Source organism: Loxodonta africana, chromosome 10, assembly GCF_030014295.1.
Source record: "Loxodonta africana isolate mLoxAfr1 chromosome 10, mLoxAfr1.hap2, whole genome shotgun sequence".
Taxonomy (NCBI): Eukaryota; Metazoa; Chordata; class Mammalia; order Proboscidea; family Elephantidae; genus Loxodonta; species Loxodonta africana.
In genome coordinates this window covers 81,870,994-81,895,350 of record NC_087351.1, presented here as the reverse complement: position 1 = coordinate 81,895,350, position 24,357 = coordinate 81,870,994, and the positions used below count along the sequence as shown (strand labels likewise).

The window sequence follows — 24,357 nt, the reverse complement described above, 5'->3', positions numbered from 1 at the left end:
TCGAGCACCAGGGAATCATTAAGTCCATGTCGCCCAGGGTCGTGTTGTACAGCTCCTCAGGCTGCGCACTGCACAATTCCAGGAGCAGCCTGCTCATGGATACAATGCAATGTGCCAACTCTGTCACCCAATTCTTATCTATGCAGGGTTCCAGAGGCCCAGAGCTCTCGTTTTCTTTTTTTTTTTTTTTTAATTCAACTTTAAATGAAGGCTTACAGAACAAACTAGTTTCTCATCACACTGTTGCATAACATTGGTTAACAACACCATGACATGTCAGCACTCTCCCTTCTCAACCCTGGGTTCTGTATTTCCAGCTTTCCTTTCCCTCCACCCCTTTAGTCTAGTTTTATTCCATGGGCCTGTTCAATCTTTGGGTGAAGGGTGAACCTCAGGAGTGATCTCATTACTGAGCTGAAAGGGCGCTCGGGGGCCAGCAGGGTTTTTCCAGTCTCTGTCAGGCCAGCAAGTCTGGTCTTTCTTTTTGAGTTAGAATTTTGTTCTACATTTTTCCCGGATCTCTCGTTTTTAGGTAGTTCCTCAAACCAAGCCAAAACTGCCCTTATCCATAGACTGTAGTGGTTCGTACCCTGGTCCCTGTACTGCCCTCTGAACCAGTTACTGTCAATTCTGACTCATGGCAACCCCATGAGTGCCAAAGTAGAATTGTTCTCTGTAAAGTTTTCAGGGGCTGATTTCTCAGAAGTAGATCATCAGGCCTTTCTTCCAAGGTGCCTCTGGGTAAACTTGAACCTTCAACCTTTCGGTCAGCAGCTGAGTATGTTAACCGTTTGCACCAACCAGGACTCCTGTGCCCTCTGAAGTCCTACACAAAAAGCCTAATCACCAGTTTTGCCAAACATGAAGCTAGAAGACCCCACCCAGCCCTTTTGCATCCCAGCCCAGCCAAGAGGCAATTGTGTTTCTGCAGGAGACCACCTCCCTTGTCCTACCTCTGAAGATACCGTCCCTGCAGCTGGGATGGAAAGAAAGAGGCTCAGGGAGGCCACGCACACCCTGGTGTGCCCTGCTTCAGCCACCTGCCCTTCTCTACTATTGCTGCATTCCTAGAGCCTGGCTTCCAGCCTGAGACACACAGGCCAAGAGCAAAAGTAGAGCAGTCAGGAAATCAGAAAGAAAAGGCCATGCATTCCTGCTTCCTTCTCAGCAAGTTTCCCAAGCCATAGGGCTCCCCAAGCTGCTGGCCAGGGAGTCTGGGCACAAACAAAGCTCTGCAGCCAGGGTACTCTCAGAGCTGCCCTTTGAGGAAACAACCCCCAAGTTCCCTGAGAGCCCCTCTGCCATCCCCAGCATCCCAGGGAGCGTGGAGGAGCCCCTATCTGGAGTTCCTCCCCTGGTGCCTGTACAGTCAGGTTTGGGGATAGGACAGCACAGGCAAGAAGGACACAGCACCTCGTGTCTCCCAGGACAAGAGGCAGGGGCACATCCCCTCCTGGACCACCACTTCCTGTTCCTACCCTGCCCCACATCCCTTGGGATATGCTACCTGTCATGGATTGAATCATGTTCCCAAAAAATATGTGTCAACTTGGTTAGGCCATGATTCCCAGTAGTGTGTGGTTGTCCTCCATTTTGTGATTTTCCTATCTGTTATAAACCATGATCTCTGCCTGTGGTTAAAGAGGATTAGGGTGGGATGGAACACCCTTACCATGTCACATCCTTGATCCAATGTAAATGGAGTTTCCCTGGGGTATGGCCTGCACTACCTTTTATCTTAAAAGAGATAAAAGGAAAGGGAAGCAAGCAGAGTGTTGGGGACCTCATATCACCAAAAAAGCAGCGCCGGGAGCAGAGCACATCCTTTGGACCCAGGGTTCCTGCGCAGAGAAGCTCCTAGTCCAGGGGAAGATTGATGACAAGGACCTTCCTCCAAAGCCGACAGAGAAAGCCTTCTCCTGGAGGTGACACCGTGAATTTGGACTTCTAGCCCACTAGACTGTGAGAAAATAAATTTCTCTTTGTTAAAGCCACCCACTTGTGGTATTTCCGTTACAGCAGCACTAGATGACTAAGGCACTACCTATGTCCAGGAAGAAAAGGTAACACTTCCCCTTGATTATTTCACTCTCATGGGTTTTGAGGGCAAAATGGTGACCTCCTCCCTGGGTCTGGAGTAGGCACCTTCCCCAGACCGGGGAACTAAGACATTAGGGGTAAGCTGGGTTGGTGTGGGCCCTGCCTTTGTCCCCAGAAATAGAATGCTGGGACGTGTGCTCAGTGGAGGGTGAAGGGGAGAAAAAAAGCTCTCTTGTCCCAGAAGCACCAGTTGATAAGAGTGTGAATGGCACCCAGGGAGGCAGCAGGGGTTGGGGAGATCAAAAGAGATAGGGAAGGCTAGGCAGATGAAGCCCTGGGCTTTTTCTCTTTGGGGGTCTCAGCCAGAGAAAATAAAACTGGCTCAGCCAATTGCCTGATCCTTCTGTTTACCCAGAGCTATGTTTTACCCTGACACTCTCTGCTCTGGAAGGCGATAGCAGAAGGCACCCAGCAAGGACTGGGTAGGAAGGGAGTCAGCAGGTGAACAAGGGCTGCGCTGGACCCCTCAGCCATCCACTATCATACAGGAGGATGGAGACCCCCAACATGTCCACCCCTCTCAATTTCAGCCTACCTCCCAACTTCGGTAAGCGGCCCTCTGACCTGGCGCTGAGCGTCCTCCTGGTGCTTATGCTGTTCATCATCATGATCTCACTGGGCTGCACCATGGAGGTCAGCAAGATCAAAGTGCACTTCTGGAAGCCTAAGGGGCTGGTCGTCGCCCTGGTGGCACAGTATGGCCTCATGCCCCTCACTGCCTTTGGGCTGGGCAAGCTCTTCAGGCTGAACAACGTGGAGATGCTGGCCATCCTGATCTGTGGCTGCTCGCCGGGGGGCAACCTGTCCAACATCTTCAGTCTGGCGGTGAAGGGGGACATGAACCTCAGGTAGGACTGGGGATGACAAGGGAGCAACCTGGGGACAGGAGCAGTGTTGGAGACGTCATAATCAAGGGGAAGAACTGGGCTAAGCCAGGAGAGAGAGTGAATGGGGGCTGGCCGAACCCCGCAAGAGTGCTAGGGCAAGGGGTGGCTGGCATTTATTGGGGGGAGGCAGGTGCTGGGGTGCATCTTGGTTTAAGCATCAAGCCAAAGGAGTCAAGCTGATCTGGAGACACCCTTATACCCAGAGGTGTCTCTAGTGAGGCAAAAAGATTGCCTTGAAGGATTGCAGATTTAAACCAAAGCGGACTCCAGGGCACTGTGTTGTTGTCCCCAGCTGCTGTTGAGTCGATTCCAACTCATGGCAACCTCATGTGTACAGAGCAGAACTGCTCCATAGGGCTTCAGTACTGTAACCTTTTATAAGCAGATCACCAGGTATTTCTTCTGAGGCACCCTTTGGTGGGTTTGAACGCTTAATAGTTGAGCACATAACTGTTCGTGCCACCTGGGGACTCCTCTGGAGCACTATACCAGCCCACGATTACGGGTAAGTTGTCTGCTTTGAGGCCAGATCTGAAAGGGGATACAGAATGGTTCCAAGCCTCTCCAGGGAAATCAAGGTGGCTTTGAACCAAATGAGCACCTTCAACAAGCTTTGTCCACCAGCCAGATAAAAGACGTAGGACTTGCTTTGCAGCAGGAAGGATTTGGATAAGATAATCAAAAAACAAAAAAAACCCAAGTCTGATGTCATCAAGTGGATTCTGACACTCAGATGTCTGCAGAGCAAAGGAAGAATTTCCAAAAATCCTCCAAATTATTCAGGCATCAGGGATGTGTGCCTCTTATCCTCCCCATCCTCCCAGCTGATGCAGGGACACCTCCAAACGAAGGTACAATCTAGTAGATCCAGGAATTTCCCCAGCACCAGCCCAGGGTATCCGGGGTCCTCACCTCAGACACACTAGTAAGGCGAAGACCAGCAGCATGCCCCGCCTAAAGCATTAGGAGCAGAAGTCGGTGAGGGCTTGCTCCATGGCCAGCATCCATGGACTGGTTGAACTCCATCCTTCCAAGCTGGTGGGGCTCTCTTGTTTTGAAAGCCTCCCAGAGGGGGATATTTCAGATATTTCTCCAATTCCAGCAGCAGCCTGTGCTGAGGCTGAATAAAACTCACTGGTGGAAGCTTTCATCTAAGCCTCATGTTTCATGCCAGTTCCCTCTGGTTTGGTGTTGAGTGAAGATGCTATTCGATGCTATTCACTGAAATGCCATCAGAGAGTTTGTCAGCTTATATCTGTCAGCACTCTGTTCCTAGTTGAATTTTACTAAGAAAACCAACTAACTGGTGATGCAAAGTGAAGGCTGGGCCAATTTTTCAGTGAAAGAATGAGAGTTTTGGTTCACCAGAACCCAGAATCTGAGAAGCCTCAGGTTTTCTACCCATATGATTTAACCCTCACTGAGGTAGTGGATGGAGTCCCTGGGTGGTGCAAATAGTTAATGCACTCAGTTCCTAACCAAAAGTCTAGAGGTTTGAGTCTACCCAGAGGTGCCTCAGAAGAAAGGCCTGGCAATCTACTTCTGAAAAATCAGCCACTGAAAACCTTATGGGGCACAGTTCTACTCTGACACACATGGGTCACCGTGAGTCGGAGTAACTCCATGGCAACAGTTGTGTGAGGTAGTCAATGGGAAGGGAAGCACAAAGACGGAACTTGGCTTGTACAGTCTCCCACAGGAACATATTTCAATGTTCAACCACCTCACTATCAGGATATCCTTCCTGCTATCTAATCCAAAGGCCCCTGGGTAGCACAAATGCTTTGTACTCTACTATTAACCTAGATGTTGGCGGTTCGAACTCACCCAGCAACACCTCAGAAGGAAGTCCTGGCAATCTGCTTCTGTAAAAGATTATAGCCAAGAATACCCTATGGAACAGTTCTACCCTGTAACAATGGGGCTGCCAAGAATCAGAATCGACTCGATGGCAACAGGTTTTTTTTTTTTTTTTCAGTTTATCTAATCCAAATCCTTCTTGCTGCAAAGCAAACCCCAGGTCTTTTATCTGGCCTTGTGGACAAGGCTTGTCGCAGCCTCTATGTCATGAAAAGCTCTAACTGCACTTTAATACTGGTGTAGGCTGGGCAAAGTTTCATTCTACTATACATAACTTCGCCATGAGTTGGAACCAACTGGACAACAACTAAAAACAATGTCAAAGGAAGGAAGCAGGAAGTCAGGTGTCGGTGGAAGGTGATCTGTAGAAGAAGCAGAGCAGGGTGGGACAGAGTAAAGGACAATGGGAGAGTCTTTTAAGTGTGAGTGACCAGCTATCACAGCCTCATCAGCCAGTGGATGCTAACGAGGTTTCTCCAATACTGCCCACTGGGGTGGAGCACCCAGTGACTCAGGAGCATGATTCTGCATGGTCTCCTGATCATCACTTTGTCCACTCACCTTGGGATCATCACTGCTCCCAAGGCTCTGCAGGAGATAATGCTCTGTTGGTCAAGGCCACCTCCTGCTATAAAGCCCCTTTCCCCAAATAGATCCCCCATGCACAAAGACCTCATAGGCAGAGCTCGGATTTCATCATCTACCAGTATGTGCCGCCAGACTTTGAATTCCTATTTGAGTTCATCTGGGACAACTTGCTACATGTGTTGTAATAATGATAACGATACTGATAATGAATAAGAGCCAGTCACTGTACAGAACATCTTACCTGGATAAGTACATTTAATCCTCATAAACATCCTATAACTACCTTCGTTTTAGAGAGGAAGTGTCTGAGCCTTAACCAAAAAAAGCCAAATCCATTGCTGTCCAGTCAATTCTAACTCATAGCCACCCTTATAGAACAGAGTAGAACTGCCCTATAGGGTTTTCAAGGCTGTAATCTTTACCGGGGCAGACTGGTGGGTTTGAAGTTAATAAATTTTTCCAAGGTCTGGGTGGCTCCAGCGCCTGTGCATTTACTCAAATATCTTCAGGGTAGGCGTGCACATAGTGAGGTGGCTGGAGGCTGATGGCCCACCTAGACAGCACGGCCCCTGGAAACAGGGCAGACACCCTCATCTCAGCAACTGGTGTCCTATGGGAGTTGCCAGGGCTTTCTGTTGTTCAAGAGAGATAGAATCTCCAATTTTTATTCAAAAATTTTACAAACGCTATGTAAGCCAAGAGGTCCCTGGATGGTTCAAATGGCTTGCTCTCAACTACTAACTAAACAACTGCTAACCCAGCGGCACCACAAAAGGAAGGTCTGGAGATCTGCTTCTATAAAGATTACAGCCAAGAAAACCCTATGGAGCAGTTCTGCTCTGTCACACATGAGGCTGCCCTGAGTCAGAATCTACTCAAAGGCAATGAGTTTGGTTTTTTCGTTTGGTGAAGCCAGACAAAATGTGTTGAAGGGCCACATGAGGCTCAAAGTCTATCAGTTTAAGACTTCTCATGAAGCACAGCTCTATACTCTTTCCCACTTAGAGTGGAGAGGAATTATAAGACACCTATTCCATTTTACCGAGGAGGATGCTGAAGTCCAGAGACTTGCCAAAGATTTCCCAGAGTGCAGTGGTAAGTATCTCTAGAACCTAAGGCCCTCCTCTCAACATTGTTCTGCCTCTCAGATGGAGGGAGTCTAGGGTCAGCCAGCCATCACAGTCAGTCTGGGTATAGTCCCAGGAGGCTAAGCCACCAGGTGAACATGCCAAGGCAGCCAGACATGGCAGCTACTTCTTCAAGGATATCACTAGACAAGCTCCAAAAAATGCAGGTGATCCACAGGCAGGAGAAAATGCCCTCAACATTGAAGCGAGCCTGGACTGGTAAGGACAGAAGAGGGAGTGCCGGAAGGGAAATAATTGACATCCTTTGCTCCCCCAACCAGTCCCACATCAGAGACCAGAACCAATAGCTAGGGGAAAAGAGACACAACCAAGGATTCCAACAGGTCTCCTCTGCATGACTTAAGGAGCCTAACCAGGATGAGACAGAAGCCCCAGGTTTGCATAAGTTTTTCACTTTCACCAGAGAGATGCCAACAGGTCATACAGAAGGCCACAGCAGGGTCTGTGTACTGCTCTGAGAACTTAGCAGGAAGGAAAAATAAAACCCCCTTTCCCTGACCATTTTGCCCCGAGTGGCAACCAGGCCCTCAATGTTACTATGGAGCAGGTTCCAATCTCCAGAACTAGAGTCTGGAAAAGTCACCTCCCACTCCTACCTCTCAGGGCAACCTGAGAATCACAATAGTCGCAAATACCAGCAAATTCCAAGATGAGTGTCCCTGACTAGCCCCCGGCATACCCTGGACAGCAGGGTGCTCCAAGTCAGGGAGGCAGGTGTCACCTGGGCATGAGAAGGTTCCTGGAGGTCTAGGAGCAGCGTTCCCACCCACCACCTTTCTGAGCAGACAAGGCAAGGCACACCAAGTGCTAGACCAAATTCCAAAACTCCTGATGCACCAAGCCAAAGTAAACATGACCCCTCTTCTGAAGGACACCAAAAAAAGCACAAAGATGTGTGTGGCTTCTCACCTAAGTGGAGATCAATAGCTACCACTGAGGCCCCTATCTGAGCTCCTCCATCTCATTCCCACCCTTCTACTGGAATGTGGTGTTTAGCATTTCCATAGATCCTTTTACGCTATTACTGTGGTTGTTACTGTTGCGTGCTGTTGAGTTGATTCTGACTCATAGCAACTGCTCATAGAACTGCTCCGTATGGTTTCCTAGATTGTAATCTTTACAGGAGCAGACTGACAGGTTATTTCTTTCCTACAGCAGCTGGTGGGTTCAAACCGCCAAACTTTCAGTTAGCAGCTGAGCACTTAATTATACTATAATTTTTATTTTATGTATATATTCATAACCAAGATACATTATTGTTCTGTGTGATTTAATAATCAAAAAGTCCGTGGCTCAAACCACCAGTGACTCCATGGAAGACAGGTGTGGCAGTCTGCTTGCATGAGGATTACAGCCTTGGAAACCCTATGGGGCAGTTCTACTTTGCCCTTCAGAGTCACTATGAGTTGGAATCAGCTTGAAGGCAATGGGTTTTACATATATATGTTTTATATATATATTTTATATATAATGTTTTATATATATAATGTATATATAGTATGTTGCTATTGTTAGGTGCCGTCGAATCAGTTCTGACTCATAGTGACCCCATGTACAATGGAAGAAAACACTGCCCAATCCTGTGCCATCCTCACAATCATTATTATGCTTGAGCCCATTGTTGCGGCCGTTGTGTCAATCCATGTCCTTGAGGGTCTTCCTCTTTTTCGCAGACCCTCTACTTTACCAAGCATGAAGTCCTTCTTCAGGGACTGATCCCTCCTGATAACATGTCCAAAGTACATGAGACGTAGTCTCGCCATCCTTGCTTCTAAGGAGCATTCTGGTTGTACTTCTGCCAACATAGATTTGTTGGTTCTTTTGGCAGTTCATGGTATATTCAGTATTCTTCATATGGAGCCATGATGGGGCAGTGATTAAGAACTATGGCTGCTAACCAAAAGGTCGGCAATTCAAATTCACCAGCCCCTCCTTGGAAACCCCATGGGGCAGATCTACTTTGTCCTATACGGACACTGTTAGTCAGAATTGACTTGATGGCTCTTAACCGCTGTGCCAGAAGAACTACCAAATTCTTAGAAGCAGGGTCAATGCTGTCAGGCCTAGCCTTCAACATGGCTTATCTAATATAATATCAAAAGCAGAAACAGCAAAACACAAAATAAATACATGTGGCCACATGAAAATTAAAATTTTTTCTTCATCAAAGACTTCACCCAAAATTTGAAAAGATAAGCCACTGACTGGGAGAACATTTTTAGAAACCATACATCTGACAAGAATCTAATAACCAATATATATATAAAACTTTGACAACTTAACAAAAAAAAGACAAATAACTCAATTATAAAATGAGCAAAAGGCTTGAATAGACATTTCAACAAAAAGGACATGCAAATGGCCACCAAACACATGAAAAGATGCTCAGCATCATTACCCATCAGAGAGATGCATATCAAAACCATAATGAAAAACCATTTCACTCCCACTGGAATGGCTAAGATTTAAAAAATAGAAAATAACAAATGTTGGTGAGGACATGGGGAAATTGGAACCCTAACCCATTGCTGGTGGGAATGCAAAATAGTACACCCACTGGGGAAAACGGTGCTGCTGTTCTTCAAAAAACTAAAAATAGAACTACCATATGGCCCAGTGTCTCCACGCCTAGGTATACACTCAAAAAACTTGAAAGCAGAGATTCAAAAAGAGCCTTGTACACCGATGTTCATTGCAGCAGTATTCAGAATAGCTGAAAGGTAGAAACAACCTAAATGCCCATCAACAGATGAATGGATAAACAAAATTTGGTACATACATACATACAATGGAATATACTATTCAGCCAGTAGGAGAAATGAAGTCTTGATACATGCTACAGTATGGGTAGAGCTTGAAGACATTATGCTGAGTGAAATAAGCCAATCACAAAAGGACAAATATTTTATGAACTTACTTATACAAAAAGACAAAAAAAAGCAAATGTATAGAGAACAAAGTTTATTAGTGGTAGGAGGGAAGGGGAAAAGAGGGGTTAACAGTGATGGAAAAATCACATTAAGGGTAGGGTTGCACAGTTGATTATTGTAATTGCTGTCAATAAAAAAAATAATAAAAAGTTGAATTGGCCAAAGTCATGTGGTAGATGCCTGCCTACCAACAATGACTGTCCTGACAGAGAACACAACAAAGAATCCCTGATGGAGCAGGAGAACAGTGGGGTACAGACCTCAAATTCTTATAAAAAGACCAGACTTAATGGTCTGACTGAGACTAGAGGGACCCCAGAAGTCATAGTCCCGAAGCCAACTCTTTAGACAGGGATTAGACTGGACTATAAGACAGAAAATGATACTGGTGAGGAGTGAGCTTCTTGGCCCAAGAAGACACATGAGACTATGTGGGGGCAGCTCCTGTCTGGAGGTGAGATGAGAAGGCAGAGCAGGACAGGAGCTGGTTGAATGGACATGGGGAATACAGGGTGAAGAGGAGTGTGCTGTCTCATTAGGGGGAAAGCAGCTAGGAGTATATAGCAAGGTGTGTATGAAGGACAAGGTGCCCTATGGAGGCATTGTGGTCTCACTGGTCCTGATTCTCATTCCCTGCAGCATAGGGATCTTCCTCAAGGCCAAGCGGCCACAATATGTGCGCTATGTCATCAAGGTAAGAACCTGGGGGTCCACCATCATCTCAGGGTGTGGCTTGAGGCAAGCCACTCAGGTTTTTTCAAATTCATTCCTGTTTAAAAAAAAAAAAAGACTATTATTGCTACTACTACATCTACTTCATGGGATTTTAAGTAGTACCTGGAAATACTTTAGAAAAGTTAGGTGGAAAAATTTGAAAAACCACTACAGACACAATTATAAACTATATTCACTATGCTGGTAATAAAATTAAACTTGTATTAAGCACCTACTAGATGCTAAGTTTTATGCTAGACACTGAGGAATCACTGTCTTCAAAGACTTTAAACTGATTTGCAGAAACTGAAGAGTACAATCAGGTACTGGCAGAATGCAAGGAGATGAGATTAGTGAGGGCCAGGGTGGTCAATGAAGGCTTCTTGGAGGGGAAGGGGCTTTTACGCCAGAACATAAAGGGTAGGATTTGGTAAGCCTGGAGATGAGGCCCAATAGAGAAGTTCAGAGGAGTACCAAGGGCAAATTTTTTTTTTATTGTGCTTTAAGTGAAAGTTTACAATTCAGGTCAGTTTCTCATCCAAAAACTTATGCACACGTTGTTATGTGACCCTAGTTGCCCAAGGGCAAACTTGACCGACCTGACAAGAAGCTAGCGGGGAAGAGACCAGGAGAGAAAAAGAGGTGTAGGTGTTCCCACAATTTCAGGAGAGGCACAGGAGGGAGCGAAGTGGGTGAGGCCACAGAGAGTTTGGGGGACACCGTGGTCATAGACAGGGCATCATGCCATACCTTGTCCTCAGAAGAAGCAAAGATCCACAGACTTAGAGTGCTGCCCCGGTCTCTCTACCAACTTCTGTGACCTTGGAGCTCAGTCCCTTCCAGTCTCCCCTCTGGCTCACTGTTCATCCTCCAAAACCCCAGGGCCAAGGCTTTGTCCTGGTCCTCAGTAAGAACTTAGTACCCTGACATCCTGAGGGTGTGCTGCTTGGGGACTTGACAGCAGCTTTGGACCTGCGGCCCCTCCCCTCACTCACATGTTTTAAACGTCCCTACTATGGGCCAGTTCTACTCTGTCCTATAGGGTCGCCATGAGTCGGAATCGACTCGACGGCACTGGGTTTGGTTTTGGGTATATGGGCAGGCTCTTCACAATCAGCACTGACTCAGGTTCACGTTTCTCCTACCTTAAAAAAAAAAAAAATCCTCACCAGGTTCCCATTTCCCATTCCAGCTAACACCTAGCCAGGCTTCAGAAAAACACACACACATACTACACCTTCCATTTCCACCACACTGTCACCAAACCACTCTCACGAGCAAGCCCTCAACAGTTTTAGATCATTGAATTCCTCTCTTCCCTCCAACGTCTCCCTTCCACCTAGCATCTTGATGACCACCTGCTCTACCGTCCTCAACAAATCCAATGGACGTTTCTCAATTCTTCCTTGACCTTGTAGCAGCCTTTGACATGATTGACCATGGCTTCATTCTCAAAAGCCTTCTTCCTCAGTTTCAGTGACTCGGAGCTCTCCTGCTTTCCTACCACCTCTCTGGCAGTTCTTTTTAGACTCCCTTGTGTGTACCTCTGCTGAAAGCTGCTACTTCTCTGGATTCAGTCCAAGCCTTCTGCTTTCCTTACCAGACTTCCCCTTGCCCAGGATCTCCCCGTCCCAAGATCTGGTCCATCTCAGGTCTGCAACTACCATCTACGACCAGATGACTTCCAGAACAGTATCTTTACTCCTGAGTTCTTTAACTGCAAATCATTTTATTAACTGCCAGACCTTTCTACCTGAATATAACTCAGGCATTTAAAACTCAGTATGTCTTAAATTACAGTCATCTCCTCCCCATGTGATCTTGTCAGTGAATGGCACTGTATCCCCTCAACTGCCTGAGCCAGAAACTTGAAGGTCAGTCAACATTCCTCTTCTTGCCCCCTCACACTCATCTATGAGCGACTGTCAATTCTACCTTCCATCACTTGAATCCATCCATTCCTCTCCACTGTCTTCATTCAGGCCACCGTCCTCTCTCACTAGAAAACTGCAATAACCTTCTAACTGGGCTCCCTGGCTGTTTTAACCTGAGAGTGGAGGTATAAAATACAAATTGTACCATGTCACTCCACTGCTTAAAGCCCTCATAGGTTTCTTACTCCCCTCCAGGACAGAGTTAAAACTCCTTCATGTGGCTCCTCACACCTTTTTTGATCTGACTTTAGGTCTCCTCTGCAGTCTCAGCTTTTTTCTCTTTGCACATGCCTTTCTTTCCTTCTGGAACACTCCCCTCCCAGCTCCCACTTCACTCACATTTCACTGAACTCACCCTTCAAGGCTCAACACAAATAGCACTTCCTCCAGGAAGCCTTCCGTAATTCCTCAAGCCAGGGAAGGATGCTTGTCCTATGTGCTCCCATATGAGCACCTGCCTCTTGTAACACTTATCACACTGTATTATAATTAACTGTTCATTTTTAGTCCCCACTCACCTGCAAGTTCCTCAAGAAGGTCCCAAGGCTGGGTCTTTAAATTACTAATGAATCCCCAGCACCTATCACAATGCCCTTCACAAAGCTAATGCCTGGGAATAAAGAAATAAAGGAATGAAGAACAAGCCCTGTCTCCTGCTACCTGTGTCTTCCATACATCAACAGGAAAACAAATAGTGTTGTTTGTTTCCATCATTTCATTTATTCAAGATAGTTTGGGGGGATATAAGAATTTAAAAAATGAACATTTGAAGTTACCACAGAGTCATTTAATGCACTGCCCCCATTTTATAGGTGAGAAAACTGAGGGCCAGAACCTCAAGGTCACACTGCTAGTGACAACTGATATTAGAACATACACCTTTTAACCTCAGAATAACTTTAATTAAAAATGTTCTTTTTGTGAGGTAAACTTTCATCTAAAGCGCAATTTTAAAAAATTAATTTTAAAAAATGTTCTTTTGAGGATGCAGAAAGTAGAATCTGATCTTAAAGCTGGAAAGGCCTTCAAGATAAAGTCCAGTCTCCTGCCTTATAGAATAACAGAATAACTGAAGTCCAGAGAAGTTGCCGGCAGAGCCAGGATTATCAATCAGCCTCCCGTTCCTGTTCTGTTGCCCTTTCCACCACTCAATTGCACAATGAAAATGGAGTCAAAATAACCCTAGAGAACATTAAGAGCTAGGAAATACCTGGGCCAGAAAGACAGGCATCAATGACAAGGGACTGCATCTGAAAGGTAATCTGCAAATCGCAGGCGTTCCTTGGACCCACTTCGGCCCTGGCTACACCTCCAGGTTTAAACAATAAGGCCAACAGATCCAACTTGTCCTAACACTCCCAAGCTGGAATCACTCCTGTGAGGATGCAGACAAACACGTGGGTCAAGGTGCAAAGGCTAAGGTTTCCTTGTTTTTATGGTTCTTTGAGGGTGGTACACATCCTTCACCTCCCTATCCCATAAAATACAGTGAGTGCCAAGCTGAAAAATGAGGAAAAAATGGCCCCAGCTTCTTAACCTTCCTAGAACTTTTCAGACCAAAATAACCCCTAAGAGCTGGCTCATAGCAGAAGGCATCTGCACAAAGTCTGCTTAACGAGTTGCATTCCCTAGTGAAAGGTCACAGTTAGAAATGTAGAGGTACAATTTCAGGAATGCCCCATTTTGAAAGGCAACTTAACACTTTGACTTACCCATGCAAGGGTTTAAGCAGAGGCTATATGGTCAGACGGTTGACGAACCTGGTAACGAGGTCCAGGAGCCACGTTCACCGCAGGACACCTGCCACTCTAATAATATGTTCCACGAGTCCACTGACTCAACCACCGTACCTATGCCTTTCCCATAGCCGCTGCTGCTACTGATGAACTCGTTCTCCTTTGCCTCATAGCTTCTGCTAACTCGTGGCTTCTGCTGCTCTCAGGCTTGGTCTTTCAGCACATGTCCCTGCTATTGCTTCCCTCTCTGTAATTCTGCAGACTCCCTAAATGAGAGGATCTGCTTGGTTTGACCACTCATCAACCTCTGTAGACCACCCTCGTGGGCAGAATTTGGGCCAGGTTATCTCTTTGACCACTAGCAAGCTGATGAGTGGGCACTCACCCCAATCAGCTGTGACCAGGGCAGTTAAGTTAGATGGTACAAAACATGGTGATTCATGAAGCAACTACCCAGGGACACTTGCCTCTGCGGGAAGTTGTGGACTTGAGATTTCCACACGTGAGAACAGCAGGAAACTTTAGGATGTTAAGGTCCTCTCTTTTACTTACAATAGGAGCTACAATTTAGTGCTTCCTCTACGCCAGACCCTGTGCCAAAATTTTTATATGCGTTGCTTCACTTAATCCTCAAAACCACTTGTTGTTGTTGTTACGTGCCGTCGACTCAGTTCCGACTCATAGCGACCCTATGCACAACAGAACGAAACACTGCCCGGTCCTGAGCCATCCTTACAATCGTTGTTATGCTTGAGCCCATCGTTCCAGCCACTGCGTCAATCCACCTCGTTCAGGGTCTTCCTCTTTTCCGCTGACCCAGCACTCTGCCAAGCATGATGTCCTTCTACAGGGACTGATCCCTCCTGACAACACGTCCAAAGTATGTAAGACGCAGTCTTGACATCCTTGCCTCTAAGAAGCATCCTGGCTGTACTTCTTCTAAGACAGATTTGTTCGTTCTTTTGGCAGTCCATGGTGTATTCAATATTCTTCACCAACGCCACAATTCAAAGGCGTCAACTCTTCTTCGGTCTTCCTTATTCATTGTCCAGCTTTCACATGCATATGATGTGATTGAAAATACCATGGCTTGGGTCAGGCACACCTTAGTCTTCAGGGTGACATCTTTGCTCTTCAACACTTTGAAGAGGTCCTTTGCAGCCGATTTGCCCAATGCAATGCGTCTTTTGATTTCTTGACTGCTGCTTCCATGGCTGTTGATTGTGGATCCAAGTAAAATGAAATCCTTGACAGCTTCAATCTTTTCTCCATTTATCATGATGTTGCTCATTGGTCCAGTTGTGAGGATTTTTGTTTTCTTTATGTTGAGGTGTAATCCATACTGAAGGCTGTGGTCTTTGATCTTCATTAGCAAGTGCTTCAAGTCCTCTTCACTTTCAGCAAGCAAGGTTGTGTCATCTGCATAACGCAGGTTGTTAATGAGTCTTCCTCCAGTCCTGATGCCCCATTCTTCTTCATAGAGTCCAGCTTCTCGGTTTATTTGTTCAGCATGCAGATTAAACACGTATGGTGGAAGAATACAACCCTGCCACACACCTTTCTTGACTTTAAACCAATCAGTATCCCCTTGTTCTGTCCGAACAACTGCCTCTTGATCTATGTAAAGGTTCCTCATGAACACAATTAAGTTTTCTGGAATTCCCATTTTTCACAGTGTTATCCATAGTTTGTTATGATCCACACAGTCGAATGCCTTTGCATAATTAAGTAAACATCCTTCTGGTATTCTCTGCTTTCAGCCAGGATCCACCTGATATCAGCAATGATATCCCTGGTTCCACATCCTCTTCTGAAACCAGCCTGAATTTCTGGAATTTCCCTGTCAATATACTGTTGCAGCCGTTTTTGAATGATCTTCAGCAAAATTTTGCTTGCGTGTGATATTAATAATATTGTTCGACAATTTCCACATTCAGTTGGATCACCTTTCTTGGGAATAGGCATAAATATGGATCTCTTCCAATCAGTTGGCCAGGAAGCTGTCTTCCATATTTCTTGGCATAGACGAGTGAGCCCTCCAGCGCTGCATCTGTTTGTTGAAACATCTCAATTGATATTCCATCAATTCCTGGAGCCTTGTTTTTCGCCAATGCCTTCAGCAGCTTGGACTTCTTCCTTCAGTACCATCGGTTCCTGATCATATGCCACCTCTTGAAATGGTTGAATATCGACTAATTCTTTTTGGTATAATGACTCTGTGTATTCCTTCCATCTTCTTTTGATGCTTCCTGTGCCGTTTAATATTTTCCCCATGGAATCCTTCACTACTGCAAGTCGAGGCTTGAATTTTTTCTTCAGTTCTTTCAGCTTGAGAAGTGCTGAGCGTGTTCTCCCCTTTTGGTTTTCCATCTCCAGCTCTTTGCACATGTCATTGTAATACTTTATTTTGTCTTCTCTAGAGGCCCTTTGAAATCTTCTGTTCAGTTCTTTTACTTCATGAATTCTTCCTTTTGCTTTAGCTGCTCGATGCTCAAGAGCAAGTTTCAGAGTCTCTTCTGACACCCATCTTGGACTTCTCTTTCTTTCCTGTCTTTTCAGTGACCTCTTGCTTTCTTCATGGTTGATGTCCTTGATGTCACTCCACAACTCCTCTGGTCTTCGGTCACTAGTGTTCAGTGCGTCAAATCTGTTCTTGAGATGATCTCTAAATTCAGGTGGGATATATTCAAGGTCATATTTTGACTCTCGTGGACTTGCTCTGATTTTCTTCAGTTTCAGCTTGAACTTGCATATGAGCAATTGATGGTCTGTTCCACAGTCGGCCCCTGGGCTTGTTCTGACTGATGGTATTGAGCTTTTCCATCGTCCCTTTCCACAGATGTAGTCAATTTGATTTCTGTGTGTTCCATCTGGCAAGGTCCATGTGTATAGTCGGCATCTATGTTGGTGAAAGAAGGTATTTGCAATGAAGAAATCGTTGGTCTTGCAAAATTCTGTCATTCAATCTCCGGCATTATTTCTATCACCAAGGCCATATTTTCCAACTACTGATCCTTCTTCTTTGTTTCCAACTTTTGCATTCCAATCGCCAGTAATTATCAATGCATCTTGATCTCATGTTCGATCAATTTCAGACTGTAGCAGCTGATAAAAATCTTCTATTTCTTCATCTTTGGGCCTAGTGTTTGGTGCATATATTTGAATAATAGTCGTATTAACTGGTCTTCCTTGTAGGCGTATGGATATTATCCTATCACTGACAGCGTTGTACTTCAGGATAGATCTGGAAACGTTCTTTTTGATGATGAATGCAACACCATTCCTCTGCGAGTTGTCATTCCCAGCATAGTAGACTATATGATTGTCTGATTCAAAATGGCCAATACCAGTCCATTTCAGCTCACTAATGCCTAGGATATCGATGTTTATGTGTTCCATTTCATTTTTGACGATTTCCAATTTTCCTAGATTCATACTTCGTACATTCCAGGTTCCGATTATTAACGGATGTTTGCAGCTGTTTCTTCTCATTTTGAGTCATGCCACATCAGCAAATGAAGGTCCCGAAAGCTTTACTCCATCCACATCGTTAAGGTCGACTCTACTTAGTGTTATATTATTCTCTTCATTTTACTTAAGGAGGTGGAATCTCAGATTCAGAGACTTGCCAAAGATGATACTGCTAGAGACTGGCAGAGCAAGCATGCATACCTGGGTTACACCACAGTCTGTGCTCATAACCACTCCTTCACCCGCAAGAACGGGAAGAGAGTGAGGCTTGGAGAGTGAACACCCATACAGAAGAGGATGGCTTCTGGTTTCATGGACAATTCCTGTAGCCCAATGCCCCTTAAGTTATATTACTCTGTTGATGGGGTAAAAACTATTCGTCACTGGGTAGAGGATAAGTCCAAAAGGCAGAAATCTAAAAGGAGAAATCCATTCAAAATGCAAGGGCAAACAGGGTAGCCCACCAGTTAATATGAAGTGTTTCAACAGAACTTGAGCATTGGCTATTGATGGGACCTGTGAAAGTCCTGCCTGTCCTGGGATAGCACCCCTAGTCAGTACAGGTGATGTTTTACTGATCACGTCAGGTGCAGCCTGGATTATAAGCATGGAAACGCAAAGCTGTGCGGCTGGAATTTCAGCAATTTAAGTAATTGTTTAAAAGCCACAACTTTGTGAATGTAATTCATGCCACTGAACTGTACACTTCAAAATGGTTAAAATGGCAAATTTTATGGTATTTTACCACAATAAAAGTTACTAAAATGCTACATACATGAATAAACTAGAAACTGAACCAACACACACAACCATTATGAAATAACAAGGTAAGCTTGAGAAAAGCTTGCTATACGCTTCTTTACTCAGACGATGACAGGGTCAAAGAACTTCAAGTGTATGCATACATGTTCATCAACTTGGAGAGTGTCATTCTCTAAAATACAGACATGGAAGTACACTTTGAGAGCTGGCATTCTTATGAAAAATCTTAGCATTATAATTTTCATCATAAATCTACCTACTGAAAATTTTAAATGCCAAATAAGATGCAACTAATTTTAAAATAAAACAAGTGAAAGCATATCATTGCTCCCAATAAATGCTGCCTCCAAAGCAGGTTACCTGGGGTAGGGCGGACTCTCTCCAAAGATGCTATTATCACCCAAAGACATTTCTGAAACTTCTTTTGGGACTTTCTTTCATATCCAATTTGCAGATCGCTTAAGGTGGTGTGTCCCTTTACGGTTACACATTCATTGTGGGTCTAAAACTGTATTACCTGGCTTGCTCATCCACCTTCTTCACCAGCTTCACTTCAAATGACTTTTAGCAATTTCCAGAAGCCAAACTCATCTCAAATGGATGAAGCTCCTACCCATAACAGAGGTATTTGAGACAGTGTGACAGGTTCTAATAATCTTTAATGAGTTACAAGACATTTCGAGCAATGGCAGTCTTGTACGAGTGTGTATACAAGCTCCAGAGATGACTTTTAAAGAATTTTTCATTTACAAGAGGAACACAGCACTTCACTAAAAACCTGCTTTCCAGAGCTATGCTTAGCTGAGTTTTTAGTAATAAAAATGTTAAAAAGGTCTCTGCTGCCAAGAAGCTTCCTACCTACCAGTAAGAAATCTGGAAAAGATGGAACATAAAGGTCTTTCATATTTCCTTCCACTTCAAATACCGAATTTTTAAGAAGTTAAAATGTTTCCACCTATCTCCACCACCCTCCTACTTGCATCTTCTTGCCCTCCTTCCCAGGGAGGGATGATCTTCCTGCTTTTGTTTACTGTGGTCATCTCAGTCCTCGCTGCCATCAACGTGGGCAAAAGCATCATGTTCGTCATGACACCACACTTGCTGGCCACCTCCTCCCTGATGCCTTTTATCGGCTTCCTGATGGGCTACATTCTCTCTGTCCTCTTCCGCCTCAATGAACAGTAAGTATCACTTTAGGTCCCACTATTCCCTAAGGCTCATTCTTCTGCTAGTCCCTCAGGAAAAAGATAGGAGCTAGGAATCTGAGATGTGGGGGAGGTATTTTCTTAGCAATATGTTCAAATGTGCCAATTAAACAAGGAACTTCGGACTGTGAGAAATACTGGGGAGGGAATGTACTGAAGGGGGTAGAAACATTAACACAAAACCAGAGAACAAGGGCATCTAATCATCCAAACAGTAAGAGCTACTCGCAAAGTACTGCCCTCCAGAGCCACAGATTCCGTCTTCTCCCACCCAATTCCCTGGTAGTTAATGGCACTAGGGCGGCTTCACGTTATTGACAGGTATTGAGAATAGGCCTCTCGCTTTTCCAATTTTCCTTCTCTGCATAGACTTTGGTCCTCACTGAGTGACAGTCAGCTCTTCTAACGGCACTCAAGAGCTGAAGCTGTGGAACTCTGCTATAATCTAACTCAGTTCACAAACACAACCGCCACTTTAGGGGAAGAGTCCATTTGCGAGCATGGTGTGGGAACGTCAGGTATCCTGTCTAAACAGAGCAGTACCACATTTCAGGGACTTTTCCTCTTTTCTGCCACAGTAAACAAATACTTACCCAGCAGTCTAAGCAAAAATAATCATCTATTTTTTAGTATAAACTGAGAACACATTCTTTTGTGGTTACGAGACGGGGGGGGAGGGAGGGTGGGAGAGGGTTATTTACTGATTAGTTAGCAGATAAGAACTACTTTAGGTAAAGGGAAGGACAATATACTGGACTGGACCAAAAGGAAAGAAGTTTCTGGGATAAACTGAATGCTTCCAAGGTCAGCGGAGCAAGGGCGGGGGTTTGGGGACTATGGCTTAACGGGTCTTCTAAGTAAATTGGCATAATAAACTCTATTATGAAAACATTCTGCATCCCACTTTGAAGTGTGGTGTCTGGGGTCTTAAATGCTAACAAGCGACCATCTAAGATGCATCAATTGGTCTCAACCCATCTGGATCAAAGGAGAATGAAGAACACCAAGGTCACACGAAAACTATGAGCCCGAGACAGAAAGGGCCACATGAACTAGAGACTTACATCATCCTGAGACCAAAAGAACTAGATGGTGCCCGGCCACAACCAATGACTGCCCTGACAGGGAACACAACAGAGAACTCCTGAGGGAGCAGGAGAACAGTGGGATGCAGACCCCAAATTCTCATAAAAAGACCAGACCTAATGGTCTGACTGAGACTAGAAGAATCCCTGCAGTCATGGTCCCCAAACCTTCTGTTGGCCCAGGACAGAAACCATTCCCGAAGACTACTCATCAGACAATGAAGGGATTGGACAATGGGCTGGAGAGAGATGCTGATGAAGAGTCAGCTACTTGTATCAGGTGGACACTTGAGACTGTGTTGGCATCTCCTGTCTGGAGGGGAGATGGGAGGGTAGAGAGGGTTAGAAACTGGCAAAATGGTCACGAAAGGAGAGACTGGAAGAAGGGAGCGGGCTGACTCATTATGGGGGAGAGTAAATGGGAGTTATGTAGTAAGGTGTATATAAGCTTGTATGTGACAGACTGACTTGATTTGTAAACTTTCACTTAAAGCACAATAAAAATTATTTAAAATAAATAAATAATCATCATCTATTTTTAAAACCACACAAACATAATAGATACCAAATTACCTATAGGGTTGCTATGAGTCAGAATCGACTCGAGGGCATTTTATATATGTAACACATGGTGACGCAGTGAGCCAAGGATCTGCCAGTGACAACTCAGTGATGTGGATTTTCATCAGAGAGGGTAATGCAGATTGCCACAGATGGTCACACCACCAATGTCATCACAGTATGCTCACTCATGGTTCTTGGTTTTCAAGTGGGTAACAAGTATTTTAACACAGTGAATTTCAATGCAAAGAATTAAATGTGTATTCACTAAACGTAAACATCCCATTCCTCAAAGCATAAAATGTAAAGCATAACCAACAGAATGTTTTCCAAAAATGGAGCTGACTCCAGTCCTTTTTTTTTTAAGTCATCATGCATATAGGGGTTAATGGTGTCCAAGCCAGAAACATTTGGGACAGGAAAAGGTCCTGAACACTTCAGATAATTGTCCCCCATGTAAGACTGACATAACCACTGAATACTGCTTCACTTCTATCCCTCACCAGGCAGACATTTCTCCAGATTTTAATATGGCAATCCTACAATAGTAGACAAAACATACATTCCCGACCTACTCAAAAATCTCACAAAAATTCTGATGTTAATCTACTAGTCACCATTCTCACATAACTAGTGTTTTTAACAGATGGGGCAACCTGGATTTTCTTGAACCCACATGCCTTCCACACACCTGGTTTACATTCTCTTCCCATGCAGCTCCCAGTCTCTGGGAGGGAGGGGAAAAGCAAGTAAAGTTGCACCCTCACATCTTTTCTGATGGTACATGAGGCTGGTTTTTTCACTTGCACAGGTGCAGACGCACTGTGAGCATGGAGACTGGTTGCCAAAATATTCAACTCTGCTCCACCATCCTCAACGTGACCTTTCCTCCTGAAGTTATTGGACCACTTTTCTTCTTTCCTCTCCATGATTTTCCAGATCGGAGAAGGACTTCTCTTCATTGCCATCTTTCGGTGCTATCAGAAAACCAAGCCTCCCAAGGGTGAGTATTAAATCATCCCCTTGAGTTCTGCTTCCACGTTGGACCTGCTCTTGCCAGCAAGCCTCCGGCATGGACTGTTTGGGTAAGTGACTCCTATGAAATCACTAGAAACCAGATAGCATCAAGAATTACTCAAGGGGCCTCAAACAGCCAAGGCTACTTCCATTAACTGCCTCCATCTCTGCCTTCTAGCTGGGAGAACCAAACTGTGGGTGGAGTTTGCCTCATGGGACTTCGGCAATTTTGACCACTTTGTCTAAGTGGCGATAGGGTTCAGCATGAGGAACAGCAGAGAACTGCCTTGAATATTAGTTTTGAGTTATGATTAGTTATGTGAAAGGCCCCTATCCACAAAAGTTGGGGAAGCTTCTGTGCCCTTCAGGACCAGGTTCTCATATCCTGGAACCAGGTCAGACTCCCAGCACCACTGGCATCGCCATGAGGGGAAACAATACTAAAACAATGAGGCCTAATAACCCAGATTCAAACTGACTTCTTAAATTCTGGTTACACTATAAACCATTAAAAGCACAAGCCTGTTGAAGTGATTATCACATAATAAAGTGATTTCTGAGTAACTTCCTAGCTGATGGCACCTTTTTATAAGGTGCTCAGAGTATTTCATTATCTTCAAAATATTATCAAACCCCAAGAAAGCCCACTGAGTCCCTTCCTCAATGGGTACCTTAACTCCAAATAGTTTTTTTTCAAATCCAGGAAATACCACCTTACTTGCTAACACATTTCAGTACACAGTTTTTAACTCTAATAGAACACCATCATATCCTTCCTAGTCACGTAACCAAATCCTTCAACTGCCCCTTATTTCCCATGCTCTTAATGGTCCCTTCAAAACCCTTTCTAGTCCCTGGGGACTGTGATTTACACTCTAGGAGGAAGGTACAACTTCTCCTAGAGGCATTCAGTATCTTGTAGTAGCAAATGCAGTCTCTTCCCCCTTTACCATTAGGAAAAACCTTGGTCAAGCAGTTAAAAATAAACCATAAATGGCTGACTACATTCCAGAACCATTTCAGCTGCTTTGGTTTAAAAGTACAGTGGAGTTGTGGGGAAAAAACCTAGTCTGATGCTTGCCTGAGAGCAGCTCAGACTTGGTGCCCCATGAAGCCCCCCCACCCCCCGAAAAAGAGAGAAGCTTCCCAGGTTTGAAGTCTTAATGCACCCAAGGGGCAGATACTGAGTCCTCATGCTCTCAGGACAGAAAAAGAACTTCCCTCACGATGCATTATCAGAACACTAGGGGGAACCAGCTGCAAAACCAAGCTAAAGCAGCTATTTCTTTGGGACTTTTTTTTTTTAATGGGTTATAAGGACTCCTAAACATCTTTGCTCAGACTGAAGACTGTCACAAAAAATTTTTGTGCTTTTGATCCCTGAACGCTTCTACCACATGATGGTACAGAAAGGGGAGAACTGGAAAGGTGGAACCTGACTCCTGTCGTCACAGCTCCTCAGGGGGTAGACCAAACATAATCAAACCCAAAGAGGGAGTTCACCCTTGGGAATACTCCCCTCTCAAGCTTTCTCTCTGGCCCCTCCTTGCACCCAGAACACATCCGTCATCCTTGCTTACACAAACACATTTCCTCCATTCTTTATGTACAATAAAGTTTAGATGGGTTGATAAGGCCTTAATACTCTTATTAGGCCTTTTATTACTAGTCTTACCTCTAGGGAAGTTGGAAAAATAAACTCTTCCTCAGTTTAAATCATGGAAGGACGGACAGTAAAAGCTATATATATACACACACACACACACCTCAGCACACACCTAGGGGTGAACTAGTATTCTTTTATCTTCCAGATTGAGCAAGCTTGTGTTAACGTTTTCTCCCTACGCTCCCTTCATCTTTTGTACCTTTACAGATAAAACAAAAATGATCTACACAGCTGCCACAACTGAAGAAACAAATCCAGCAGCTCTGGGAAACAGCACCTACAAAGAGGAAGAATGCTCCATTTGCACAGCCTAGCCCTCCTCACAGTGGCCTGGATCTGGTTAGAGGGCAATTCAGAAAATCAGTGATATTCTACAGAGAACAGCAATGATCTTAACTCATCTTGTCTGAATAACACATTCCTTCAGCAGAACCCCTCAGAATCATCAAGCCTTGGCCTTGAGGAAAGAGTGGATGTCTACACCGGAAGCCTCATCTACCCCAGCTTAGATTTTGACATGTTTTTAAAAAGAAAAAAAAAAAGACTACAGTGACAGACTGTAAACCCTATGAAGGCAGGAACCAAATCTGCTTTTTGCCCCTGGATCTCTCCACAACTGTGCCTGATAAGCAAATAGGCATTCAATTTCTGAACCAATCAATAAATGGACTCTTGCTTACCCTAAGATCGAAT

At 44.7% G+C, this 24,357-nt stretch overlaps 1 protein-coding gene across 1 annotated transcript; it reads left to right on the top strand.

Moving 5' to 3' along the window:
• Positions 1-2,592: 2,592 nt before the first annotated feature.
• SLC10A1 (solute carrier family 10 member 1) lies at positions 2,593-24,098 on the top strand. Its single transcript, XM_064291855.1, is given in 7 exon segments — positions 2,593-2,948; positions 9,723-9,765; positions 9,992-10,207; positions 19,133-19,311; positions 21,793-21,906; positions 21,908-21,984; positions 23,872-24,098. Coding segments are annotated over 7 exon segments (1,092 nt in total). The 3' UTR covers positions 23,979-24,098.
• Positions 24,099-24,357: the final 259 nt, after the last annotated feature.